The sequence below is a fragment of the Amphiprion ocellaris genome, chromosome 11 (assembly GCF_022539595.1).
Source record: "Amphiprion ocellaris isolate individual 3 ecotype Okinawa chromosome 11, ASM2253959v1, whole genome shotgun sequence".
Taxonomy (NCBI): domain Eukaryota; kingdom Metazoa; phylum Chordata; class Actinopteri; family Pomacentridae; genus Amphiprion; species Amphiprion ocellaris.
Genome location: NC_072776.1, coordinates 4,384,917 through 4,396,964, shown reverse-complemented (window position 1 = coordinate 4,396,964; position 12,048 = coordinate 4,384,917). Strand labels below are relative to the sequence as shown.

The 12,048-nt window shown below is 38.8% G+C and overlaps 1 protein-coding gene across 1 annotated transcript in view; it reads right to left on the bottom strand.

The window, feature by feature from the left end:
• znf385b (zinc finger protein 385B) overlaps positions 1-12,048 on the bottom strand; it is an 85,822-nt gene that overhangs the window by 7,632 nt on the left and 66,142 nt on the right. The window contains 5 exon segments of the mRNA XM_055015227.1: positions 2-112; positions 1,130-1,225; positions 2,702-2,886; positions 7,339-7,713; positions 7,798-7,969. Coding sequence (XP_054871202.1) covers positions 2-112; positions 1,130-1,225; positions 2,702-2,886; positions 7,339-7,713; positions 7,798-7,969 — 939 coding nt within the window.

The following is a 12,048-nucleotide window of genomic DNA, read 5'->3' as shown; positions in this document are numbered from 1 at the left end:
AGGAGGAGAGGGAGACGGGAGGGAGGGAGATGGAGGAGGTGAGGGAGGAGGAGGGAGGAGTGAAGGGAGTGGAGAGGAAGGAGGGGGAGAGGGAGGGCTTCACCAACTCCTTCTGAGGAAACGAGGAGAGGAGAGGAGAGGAGAGGAGAGGAGAGGAGAGGAGAGGAGAGGATAGGAGAGGAGAGGAGAGGAGAGGATAGGAGAGGAGAGGAGAGGAGAGGAGAGGAGAGGAGAGGAGAGGAAACAAGGAGAGGAGAGGAGAGGAGAGGAGAGGAGAGGAGAGGAGAGGAGAGGAGAGGAGAGGAGAGGAAACAAGGAGAGGAGAGGAAACAAGGAGAGGAGAGGAGACAAGGAGAGGAAATGAGGAAACAAGGAGAGGACAGGAGAGGGGAGGAAAGGAGGAAACAAGGAGAGGAGAGGAGAGGAGAGGAGAGGAGAGGAGAGGAAACAAGGAGAGGAGAGGAGAGGAGAGGAGAGGAAACAAGGAGAGGAGAGGAGAGGAGAAGAGAGGAGAGGAGAGGAGAGGAAACGAGGAGAGGAGAGTAGAGTAGAGGAAACGAGGAGAGGAGAGGAAACAAGGAGAGGAGAGGAAATGAGGAAACAAGGAGAGGAGAGGAGAGGAAACAAGGAGAGGAGAGGAAACAAGGAGAGGAAATGAGGAAACAAGGAGAGGAGAGGAAATGAGGAAACAAGGAGAGGAGAGGAGGAAATAAAGAAATGAGAGGAAACGAGGAGGCGAGAGATGAAAACAGGGTAGAATGTAGACAAAAGCAAATAAATATACAAATGAAACTATCGTTAATTTATAAATAATATTTCATTTCAGTTTCATTTCCAATATTTCATCATCATGTGTAATTTTACTTCACCAATCAGTCAGTTTGTATTTTTCCTCTCCAGTCTCACTCACTACTGTCTCGTATTTACATATTTCTGCTGTTCTACTGACTCCTGCACTCATTCTCTTGTTCTGTAACTTTGTTCTTGGTACAATAAAGTTTTATCTTCTTTGGTTTGATTCAGAGACATTAGTATTTATCTGTTGTACATTTATCGGGTTGTGGTGGATCAATCAGCTTTAAAAGAGAGAGAGAGAGAGAGAGAGAGAGAGTGGTAGAGAGAGCCTTACAGTGAGTGAGCTGCGCTGCTGCTTGTTGTAAGGACTGTATTTGGGTTTGCTGGGTTTTCCAGCCACTCGGTCTTTGTGCCTCCTGCTGGAGATGTGCTGCAACGACAACAACAAACACCGTCACGCAACGTAATAAACCTGCAGGAAACATTCTGACACAGCTATTAATGAGAACATTTACAGAGATTATTCCAGGGAGACAGGAGATTTGCACCAACAATACCAGAAATCTGAAGCTGGAATCAATTAAAAATGGATGGAAAAAATACCAAAATCCTTTATATAACTGACGTTTTTGCTTTTTTTCTTTACCATAACATGCCTGTAAACCTCACTCAGGGTTGTTTATCAATGCTGGACTTAAATGTGACTTATATCCATGAAGCAGCAAAAACAAACAGACTCCATTTATGCACTAAACTCAGGACACATCAAACAATTCTAGTGTTTAACCCTCGTGTCGTCCTGCGGGTCAAATCAACCCGTTTCAAAGTTTGAAAATGTGGGGAAAAAAAATATATTTTCACAGTGAAACTTCTGATGTCCACATTTTCAACATTTTGGGAAATCTTTGAATATTTTTTGGTGGTAAAAAGGAAAAGTTAAAAATGTTTCTTAAGAACATTCACAAAAAAATCAACCAAAATCCAGCGAATTTCGCTGGATTTTGGTTGATTTTTATGTGAATGTTCTTAAGAGAATATTAGAAGTTTTACTGATATATATGGAATCACTTTAGATATTTTTAGGATTTTTTTGAACGAATTTTACTAATTTTTTGAAAATATTTACAAGAATCTTCTTGCCAAATTTGGGGGATTTTATTTTATTTATTTTTTAAATAAATTTTTTAAGTGAAACAAAGGAATTATTGGAATTTTTGTCCTGAAGGTTTTGCACATTTTCAGAAATTTGGGGAATTTTTTGCAGAATTTTTGGATTTTTTTTCAGACAAGGAAACAATATTTTTTGGTGCCCGTAAATGAGGACAACAGGAGGATTAATAGGTTTTTATTGGTTGGTTTTATGAATATTTTTAAATGAATGTTTTTACATTGATGGTCTTATGTATCTTTATAATGTTATTTATTTTGATTTATTTATGCACTTCAAGGACTGCATTTTATATTTTGTTGTTCTCATACAATGACAATGAAGACATTCTGATTCTGATTCAAAGTAAAATAAAGGCTTTTTCTGATGCAAGTGGACAAGAGCAATAATTTCAAATTCATGAAGCACATAAAATACCTAATATTAAAACAATAAACAAAAAAATATAATGCTTCATTGCTGAAATTTAAGCATATAAGCTAGAAGTGAAACTGCATATCTGGCAATCTACAGTAATCCTGCTTTCTTATACTTGTTTGCAGTTGATCATTTGTCACTTCAGACACACAATGGAAATTTAAAAATACATTGGAGCAAAGAAAGCAGAGTACAAATGAGATAAAACATGAGTTAACAAGTTGCATTTGAGTTTTTTGTGTTTCAGGTGGAGGAAATTGTTTGTATATTCAGATCTGTATAAAGGTAATATTTTGCTAATAAATGAACATAAAGCTTCACCTGTTTGAGCTGGATCTCAGAGTTGACGTGGACGTCGCAGATCTGGCAGTGGAAGGTTTTGTTCTGCAGGCCGGAGCCCTTCAGAGCCGAGCTGCTGCCGTTCTTCAGCTTGGCTCCGGGTCGAGGATACGCTTTGATGGGACCGGCGCCGCTGCGAGCCTCCAGCATCGTTTTGTGCTTCGAACCTGGAAGAAAAGGAACGTCGCGATGAAATATAAGCTGCTGTTTTTTAGCGCTGCAGCTGGAAGGCCACACTTCTGCTGCTTCTCCAAACAAAACCTGCACATTTCATCTCCCATCTGTGTTTTTAGATTGATTGTTTTCCTTCCAAGCAGCGACTTCTTTCAGTTCAACCTGCAGAGACTGGAAGCTCTCTGGAGGATAAATAATCACCATCATGTGGCAGAACAAAGTGAAGAAACTGCTGAAAGTTCTCGCTGCTGCTGCATTCAAGGACTCACATTAACATTTTCTCAGTGTTTGCATCTGATTATCGTTTGTCTCCCCGGTTTACAAAACTTCTCACCAGATAGCAGCCAGATTTTTGATTATAGAAAAAAAGGGATGTCAAACATATTTTAGTCCAGGCTCCACATTCAGCCCAGTCTGATCTCCAGTGGACTGGACCAGTAAAATAACATACCTATAAATAATCACAACTCCTGATGTTTCCGTTGTTTTAGTGCAAAAAAAAGTACATTCTGAAAAAATGTTTACATTTAAGGAATTATCTTTTTACAAAACATCATGAACAACCTGAAATTTCTGAAGAAAAATAATTGAATTTCAACATCATTAAGCCTCAGTTTATTATTTCCACATTACAACTTCCAGATCACAGAGTGTCTACAAAGGAACACAACATTTAGTCACAGCTACCTGGAACTAAACCATATAGAATTTTAGTTTATGATCAAAACGACAAAAGTCAGACAAAAAAACAACAAAAACAAGACAAAATATTACAGAAATGAGACAAAAACAACAAAAGCCAGAAACAAAATGAAAAAAATGAGACAAACGACATGAAACAAAACAAAACTGAAATTAGACAAAAAAGTTACAAAGGGACAAAAAAAGACACAAATGACATAAATGAGACAAAAAACCAACAAAAATGAGACCAAAAATTAGACAAAATATTTTTTTAAAGACACACGATGACAAAAATGAGACAAACGACAAGTAAGTCAAGAAAAGCCAAAAAACAAAAAAGACAAAATATTACAAAAATGAGACACAAAACGACAAAAAATGAGACAAGCGACATGAAACAAAACAAAAAAACAGACAAAAAATTGACGAAAAGTTACAAAGCGACAAAAAAGACACAAATGACAAAAACAAGATGAAAAGTTACACAAATGACACAAATGAGTCAAAAACCCCAGACAAAAACTAAAAACAAAGCAACAAAAACATGAGATAAACAACAAAAGTCTGACAAAAAAGACAAAAAACAACAAAAACAAGATAAAATATGACAAAAATGAGACACAAAACGACAAAAGAAGAATGAACAACCTAGTATTTTACTTTATGATCAAAACAACTTGTCATGGTCTAGAAATTATTTTATAGTTTTACTAATTTACAATCTGCAGTTAATGTCTTCTCTGGAATTTTACACTTTGAGGGCCGGACTGGACCCTCTGGATGGCCGGTTTTGGCCCGTGGGCCGCATGTTGGACATCCCTGTTATAAAATGTCTAAATGCCTCATAGAGAGAAACATCACAACTAGATGTCCATCATGTCTATAAGCAGAGGAAACCTACAATAATAACATTTAATAGGATCATAAAAGTGTTTTTTCTGCATGGAGTTCAGTATTTGGTGTTTTACAGTAGATGTAGTACCACAGGGATCCAGCAGGGGGACCACAGAGCTGCTCAGGAGCATTAAGGGACACTAAGCTTCCTTCCTTTAGTCTTGAGAAACATGATTTGTGTTTTTCATACAAATTCTCCCCATTCCACTCATCTCATAATAATGCTTTGTGTGTACAGGGGTGTAAACTAACTGGAGAGAAGTAGTTTGTCTTCTATCTCAAAAAACGCTCAACATTACAGCCTATTTGAATGACAAACTCTTAACAGTAAACGCTCACAGGGTCTAAGAATCAGACTAATTCCTGGGCAGGTTTTCTGCAGGTCAGATGAGGAAGAATCTGGGTTGCCGGTGAAATCACAATGTGAGGGATAACCTATTATAATATCATAATAACCAATAAATAATGACATCTCCTACTGTTCCCTTGTTTTAGTGCAAAAAATCGCATTTTAAAAATGTGCACATTTAAGGAATTATGTTTATCATTTCCACATTACAACTTCCAGATCACAGAGTTTCTACAAAGGAACACAACATTTAGTCATCTGGAACTGAACCATAGAGGATTTTACTGTATGATCCAAATGACAAAAAAAGACCAAAAAGCAACAAAAATAAGACAAAATATTACAAAAATGAGACACAAAATGACAAAAGCAAGAAACAAAATGACAAAAAAATCAGACAAGTGACACGAAACAAAACAAAAAAGACAAAAAATGAGACAAAAAACACACAAAACAACAAAAACAAAACAAAAAATTACACAATTACACATAACCTCCTTAAATAGCATTACTTTTTGACAGTTTGGTCAATATTTGTGCAATATTTCTGTCACTGAAAAAGGAAATGCTCTTTTAAATGTATTTTACATTCGAATTTTTTGGACAAAGTTCCCTTTATGGTTATTATCTGCAAACATTAATTCAAGTGGTTGTGTAGGAAGACAGAAGAGATGTAGACTTTCTGTGTTTATATTTCCATAAATACTGAGCAGGAGAACTGAACAGACTGTGACACCTGGGCAGCTATTTGTATTCATCGTATGGGGTTATCCTAATAACGCATTCTTTACACACAACCTGAGAGTGTCTGTGCATCTTTCATACAAACACTCCCCACCTATTTTTTAGAGGTTTTTATTATACACCTTCCAGCTGCTTTTATTCAAGCTTTCTCCTCTTTGTCTGCCTCAAAACAAACACAAACAAGCTCATTGCTCACACACTGGAAAAAATGCCCCTCTCAAAAAAAGAAAAAAAAAAACTTATTTCAAGGAACTTTTACCTTGAAATAAGTGGAAAAAATCTGCCAATAGAACAAATGAAAAATGCCTTGGTTAGATTTCTTGAAATAAGAAATGATATTTAGAATCTTGAGATCTTAAAATTAGCTGGGAAAATTTATTTTTTAGCTATATTTTACCAGGATTGTCAAGCTTAGGTGTCTTAAAATAAGCCAGATATGCTAAAAAGTAGCAGTTTTTCACTCAAAAATTGATTTTTGATTTCATGTAACCTCCTAATTTGAGATGTATTAACCCTCCTACTGTCTTCATTTATGGACACCAAAAAAATAATATTGTTTCCTTGTCTGAAAAAAAATCCCAAAAATTCAGCAAAAAAATCCCCAAATTCCTGAAAATTTGCAAAACCTTCAGGAAGAAAATTCCAATAATTCCTTAAAAGTTTTATTTAAAAAGAAAAAATCCCCCAAATTTGGCAAGAAAAATCTTGTAAATATTTTTCAAAAAATGAGTAAAAATCTTCCAAAAATCCTAAAATCTAAAGTGATTCCATATATATCAGTAAAAATTCTAATATTTTCTTTAAGAACATTCACATAAAAATCAACCAAAGTCCAGTGATTTTTTGCTGGATTTTTTTTGTGAATGTTCTTAAGAAACATTTTTAACATTTCTTTTATTCCAACAAAAAATGTTCAAAGATTTCCCAAAAATGTTGAAAATGTGGACATCAGAAGTTTCACTGTGAAAACAGATTTTTTTCCCACATTTTCAAACTTTAAAACGGGTTAATTTGACCCACAGGACGACACGAGGGTTAAACTTATTTTGAGTTTTCTTGTAAAATTCAACTCAAAACAAGATCATTTGAAGATTGTTTGACTTAACAAGATATTTAAGATGCGTTGTCTTAAAACAAGTCCCTCCATCTGCCGAAATGTCTCTTGTTAAGTGAATTTATCTTAAATCAAGTGGGATGAGACATTCTGACTGAAAATAAGACAAACAGATTTGGTAAGATTTTGAGTTTTTGCAGTGCACGGCCACAGATGCTTTGTGAAAATACTAAAATTTCTTACTCCTGTCGCAGCACGCTGAGCTAACAAAGGAATGTACTTATTGTCAGAGCAGAATTAAATGTATTTTTTTTAACTCCTGCTTTGTCTTCCTCATCCTGACAAATGCACTTGTTGGTTTGTGTCGCCCTGCGGACAGAATGATGTACGAGTTTACCTTCATCTCCTCTGTGCTCTATGCAGTTTAAACAGAGTGGAAACTTGAGTTCTGCTGTGTGCTTATTCTAAAAATGGACTTTTAAGTGTGCTAGGAGAGATCACATTTCCATATTCATAGATTCTGAGTTCCTCTCTGTGGGAGGAGAACTTGGAAAAACCATCAGATAGAAATTATCACTGAAGCGACAATCCAAAGCAGATTATATTTTTTTTTTTTTACTGAAATCAGCCGCTTTAAAGATAACTGCTCCTCTTCCTTCAAAGTAAAAGTGCAAAAGTTTTAAAAAACGGGTTTCTACTCGTCATCTTTTTCCTCCTCACCTGCGTTATGAGCCTCCAGCTGGGACAGGGAGTTGACGGCCACTTTGCACAGAGAGCAGTACAGCAGCTTCTTCGCCTTCTCCTCTTCCGACTCTGCCGAGGGAGGTGCATCCTGGGAGGGGGGCGGAGGAGGAGCAGGGGAGGAAGAGGAGGAGGTGACGGGAGCTGGAGGAGGAGGAGAGGATTTGGAAGAAGAGGAAGAGGAGGAAGAGGAGGAGGAAAGGCCCGGAGCTGGGAGGGCCGAGGGAGGGCTGGAGGGAGGAGGCTCGCTGCCGGCTCTGCTGGAGGAGGGGGAGGAGGAGGACAGGGGGGAGGTGGAGGGGAGGAGGAAGGGTTTGAGGGGAGAGGGGGAGTCGGTGAGGCTGGAGAGGAGTTCTGGGGGAGGAGGAGGAAATAAAATGACGTCAGGGTGAGAACAGCAGCGGTAACAGATCAGAGGCGTCAGAAGGTGAAATCTACCTGTGTGCTGATTGATGCTGCTGTTGGCCGAGGCTGGGGGGGCGGAGCCAGCGGGACTACAGCCGCTCCCATTGGTCTCTGCAGTGATTGGCAGCTTGGCCTTGGCCTTGTTCTCCTGAGACTTGAGCTTCTTTGCGTGGCGACTGCCTCTGTAATGAGCCTCGGCCTGAGACTGGAAAAGAGACGGAGACGAAGAGTTTAGTTTCTCTCTGGATTTGTTTCTGTTTTGTTTATTTCTTTATTTATTTGGATGGGACAGTGCATATTAATGAAGAAGCTCAGAATAGTTTAAAAAAGGTTACAGTAAATACGTCGGATTTAGCACGAGGCCAATTTCCATCCGTTGTCCCACATATAAAAGAAAAACATACAGGGATCCAGATGTATAAAATACAATATAGTACAACAAAGAAAACAATAAATGAATACTAGCTGGGTTAAACCTACTCTAAAGTGCTCCTATTTTAGAAAAGTACTTTCTAGGTATAGCCTGTCATAAAGTGCATATAGTTACAAAGACAGTTTTTAAAGTGCCTGAATTCCTCACTGTTCACACGTTTGATTGTCGATCAGCCATGTCTTATACTGTCTCTTAAAACTGACAAAGGTGGAGTTTCTCTGATAGCCGTAGGTAAAGTATTCCAGTTTGTGCAACCTTTAATAGATAGAGCAAAGGAGGACTTTCTAAGCTTTACTTCACAGTCACCCTGGTGGCTGACCTTGTACTATTAATACCATTTTTCTTTTTGATAAAATACTCCAAGGGGCGGTGGGGCCATCCCATTCACAGACTTACAGATTAAACAAGCACTTTTAAATGTTTTTTTGTCTCTGTTGTCTGGACATCGTCACTCTTCTACTACCGAGACTTCCTTTGCTACTATCTCTTATTGGCCATGTTTCCTCATACTGTAACTGTGAAGCGAATTTGAAGCAAACACTTGAAATGTTGCCAAAAAAAGAGAGAAAATGTGAATAAAGGCGTCCACTAGATTCATTTAGCTTGTTTTATGCTTGATGCGTCCGCAATGTCCATGTGGACGAATTACGTCATTTTAGCCACGCCTCCTCACATGGCCCTTCTCAAGCTGAAAATTTCCACATCGTGCACCTCCAAATTTGTCTAAAACGCGAATGGAAACACATAGAAAACATGGCATGAGAACAGGAGCTCCTAGCAGCAGAAGTTCAGAAATCCAGACATTTAAACAATTCATCACCCAGAGATCACCGTGGTAACCAGGTTATGAACTATTCACGGTGTGAAATTAAAACTAACTGCTGAAATGCAACTATTCAGTAAAGTGCTGTGTTGTAAGTGGTGTAAACTTCTTCTACTCTAGTTAGTACCGTGGTGGACGTGTGTTTGCGATACACTGCCCCCTGCAGGTTGGAAGCAGATGCCACAAGGAGTATAAAGCCTCAAGTTATCTTGAGCGAATTTCCAAGCGTCTCATTTCCACGCATCATGTTTGTATAGAAAGCACAACACAGCCTTTATTTCCCGCATGTAAACACACCGCATCTGAAAATCACCCGCATGGTGGGCGGTCACTAGCAGGCGGCTACGTGGTCACATGACCGCGCTTACAGCCTGACAGTCCAGCAGATGTGTCGGACCAACATGGCGGCTCGGTTGCAAAATTTCTCTTTTGTTTTGAAAATAATTTAGCGAAAAGTATTTCTGAAAGCATTTGAGGCGAGAAGTAATCTGTGCAGCAGCTGAATCTGTCCTTGTTTTAGTTCACCAACGTCTAGTTTAGACGTGTGAACAAAGTTTCGTGATGCGTCGGACCTCCGCACGCCGCATCGAATTTGCATAAAGTAGAAGTCGAGTCTATTTTATGCAAATGAGCTCCGGGGAGACGCACCGGATCGAAGCTCGAAACACACCACAACAGGACCAGAATGCAACACGGTGCGTTTCACATAGACAATAAATGGTGGACACATACGTTAAGGGTTGTTTCCGTGAACTGCTTCGGAGTGAATAAAGTACACTGTTTGGTATCGACAGCAGGTGGCGCTGTGGGCAACTTTATGTTCAACAAATAAACAAACCTTCGTCTATCTATGAGAGAAGAAGTGAGAGAAGTCCTCAGGAAGCATTTTCAATCAAGAAAGTTGTAATTATCTGTCATGTCGGCTGGTTTTGATCTATGTCTTCTGGAGGCGAAAACAGCAAAACAGATGATCAGTCATGTGGCTTAATATTGATTACGTCAGGATTTTTCATCTCCATTAGCAATTTTCTGAAAAAGTCAGAAGCCACCTCGAGCAAGCGTAAAAACTCAGGCATGAAATTGGGGCTTCAAGTTTCCATTAAACCTTCCTCATATACATAACAATACGTTATAGAAACTATGGCTGCAACTAACCAATATTTCCATTGTCGATTAATCTGTTGACAATTTTCTCGACTATTTGATCCGTTATTTGATCTACAAAATGTTAGAAAATGGTGAAAAATGTCGAGCAAAGCGCAAGATGACACATGTTCTGTTCATAACCTCGAGATCTTCAGTTTACATTTGCAGAAGAGGAAAGAAACCAGAAAATATTCACATTTTAAAATCTTCAGTTCAGACTAAACACGATTATGTGTTGCATCTCTAGTGGAAATGAGGTTATTAAGGGTTCCTTCAAATGTCCTTCAACAAAGCTGCATGGGATTTACTGTCAGGCAACGTTACACCACTGGTTCAGAATTACATCTGCACTTCTTTTTAACTCCATGTCTGCAGATCCAGTCAACACCGACTCCAGTTATGATTTATCAGACGTCACGTAGTTTCCTCTGGATCCCCAAAAGACTTCACAGAACTGTTTTTCATTACATATGCAGCTGTACTCCGCAACACCTGCAATCACACTTTGATATGGAAATCACTGGAGATCCCCTTCAACGATCCACAAAGTTGAATCAGACAAAGTTAAGCAAAGTTTTAGAACAAGAAAGAACAGCAGCGTTAATAAAACTGTACATACAACAGAGTAATAATTATTATTGACATCCATAATGTTTCTATAGATAGATAGATAGATAGATAGATAGATAGATAGATAGATAGATAGATAGATAGATAGATAGATAGATAGATAGATAGATAGATAGATAGATAGATAGATAGATAGATAGATAGATAGATAGATAGATAGTTAAACCTGAGGGAAATTCAAAGTAAGAAGTAATACACCCAGCATCTCTGGAGGCGTTCAGGTGCAGTATTCTGTGTAGGTCACCTGTGTTTTAGAAACCCTCAGAGCACAACTGCTGTAATTACATATGTAAAAAAAAAAAAAAGGGAAATAGTTGCGATGGATAACAATGAGCTTCAGGTTGCGTTTACAGGCATACATTACTCATAAAACACGAGCTGCTCCTCCACCTGTGTGGACAGCTCGGCTGATTAAAACAGGAGAGTATCTATTGTGTTAAACACACATGAGGTGGACTCAGGGCCACGCTCAGTCTGGCGATGCATGAAAAAAATGCAGCCCTCTCATTTATTTGAATGGAGCCGGTCCATCTGTGCAGCAGGGGCCTCTGGCACAACAACACAGTGCAAAAAGTTTAACCAGGTTCAGTTTTTAGTGTCGTGCAACATCATCCAGCCAATCAGACGCATCCAAGCACACAGTCTGACGGGTCACTCTGTAACGTGAACGTCATGGTTTTACTGTTTATGTTGGGATAAAATAGTCTGGAAAGCTTGCCAAAGTTATATAAGCCTGCCTGTGTCTATTTGTGCAGCGTTTTGGTGTCTGACAAACCTTTAAACACATTATCTTGTTACACAGACTCCTGGATCATATTATGCCTGTACTGAGACATGGCAGAGATACGAGCTGAATCAGTAACGCAACATGCTGATGTAAAGCAAGTATTACTTAACAGGCCGTCCAACTTAACCCTCTGAACCCCAATACCCGCCAGCAAGTTTAGTTCCTTATCTTTAAAATCACCAAAATCACACCATGTATCAGGGCAACAGAAACAGAGAAACAGAAAGAACTAACAAATGTACTTCAACAAATCATGAGGGACATGTTGTCCCATTAGAAAAATGACCCAAATCTAAGATCAGTTCTGGAAAAGTTTTGCACTCGGTGGTACAACTAAGAAGCCATGACTGATTGAGCAGTGACCAACAGAGTTCTGCACCTTTTCAGATGAATTGCAGGCTGTGTTTCCACGTAACAGACAAATATAGGGCGACTGAGAGGAAAATAAAAAACATCTGAGCCATA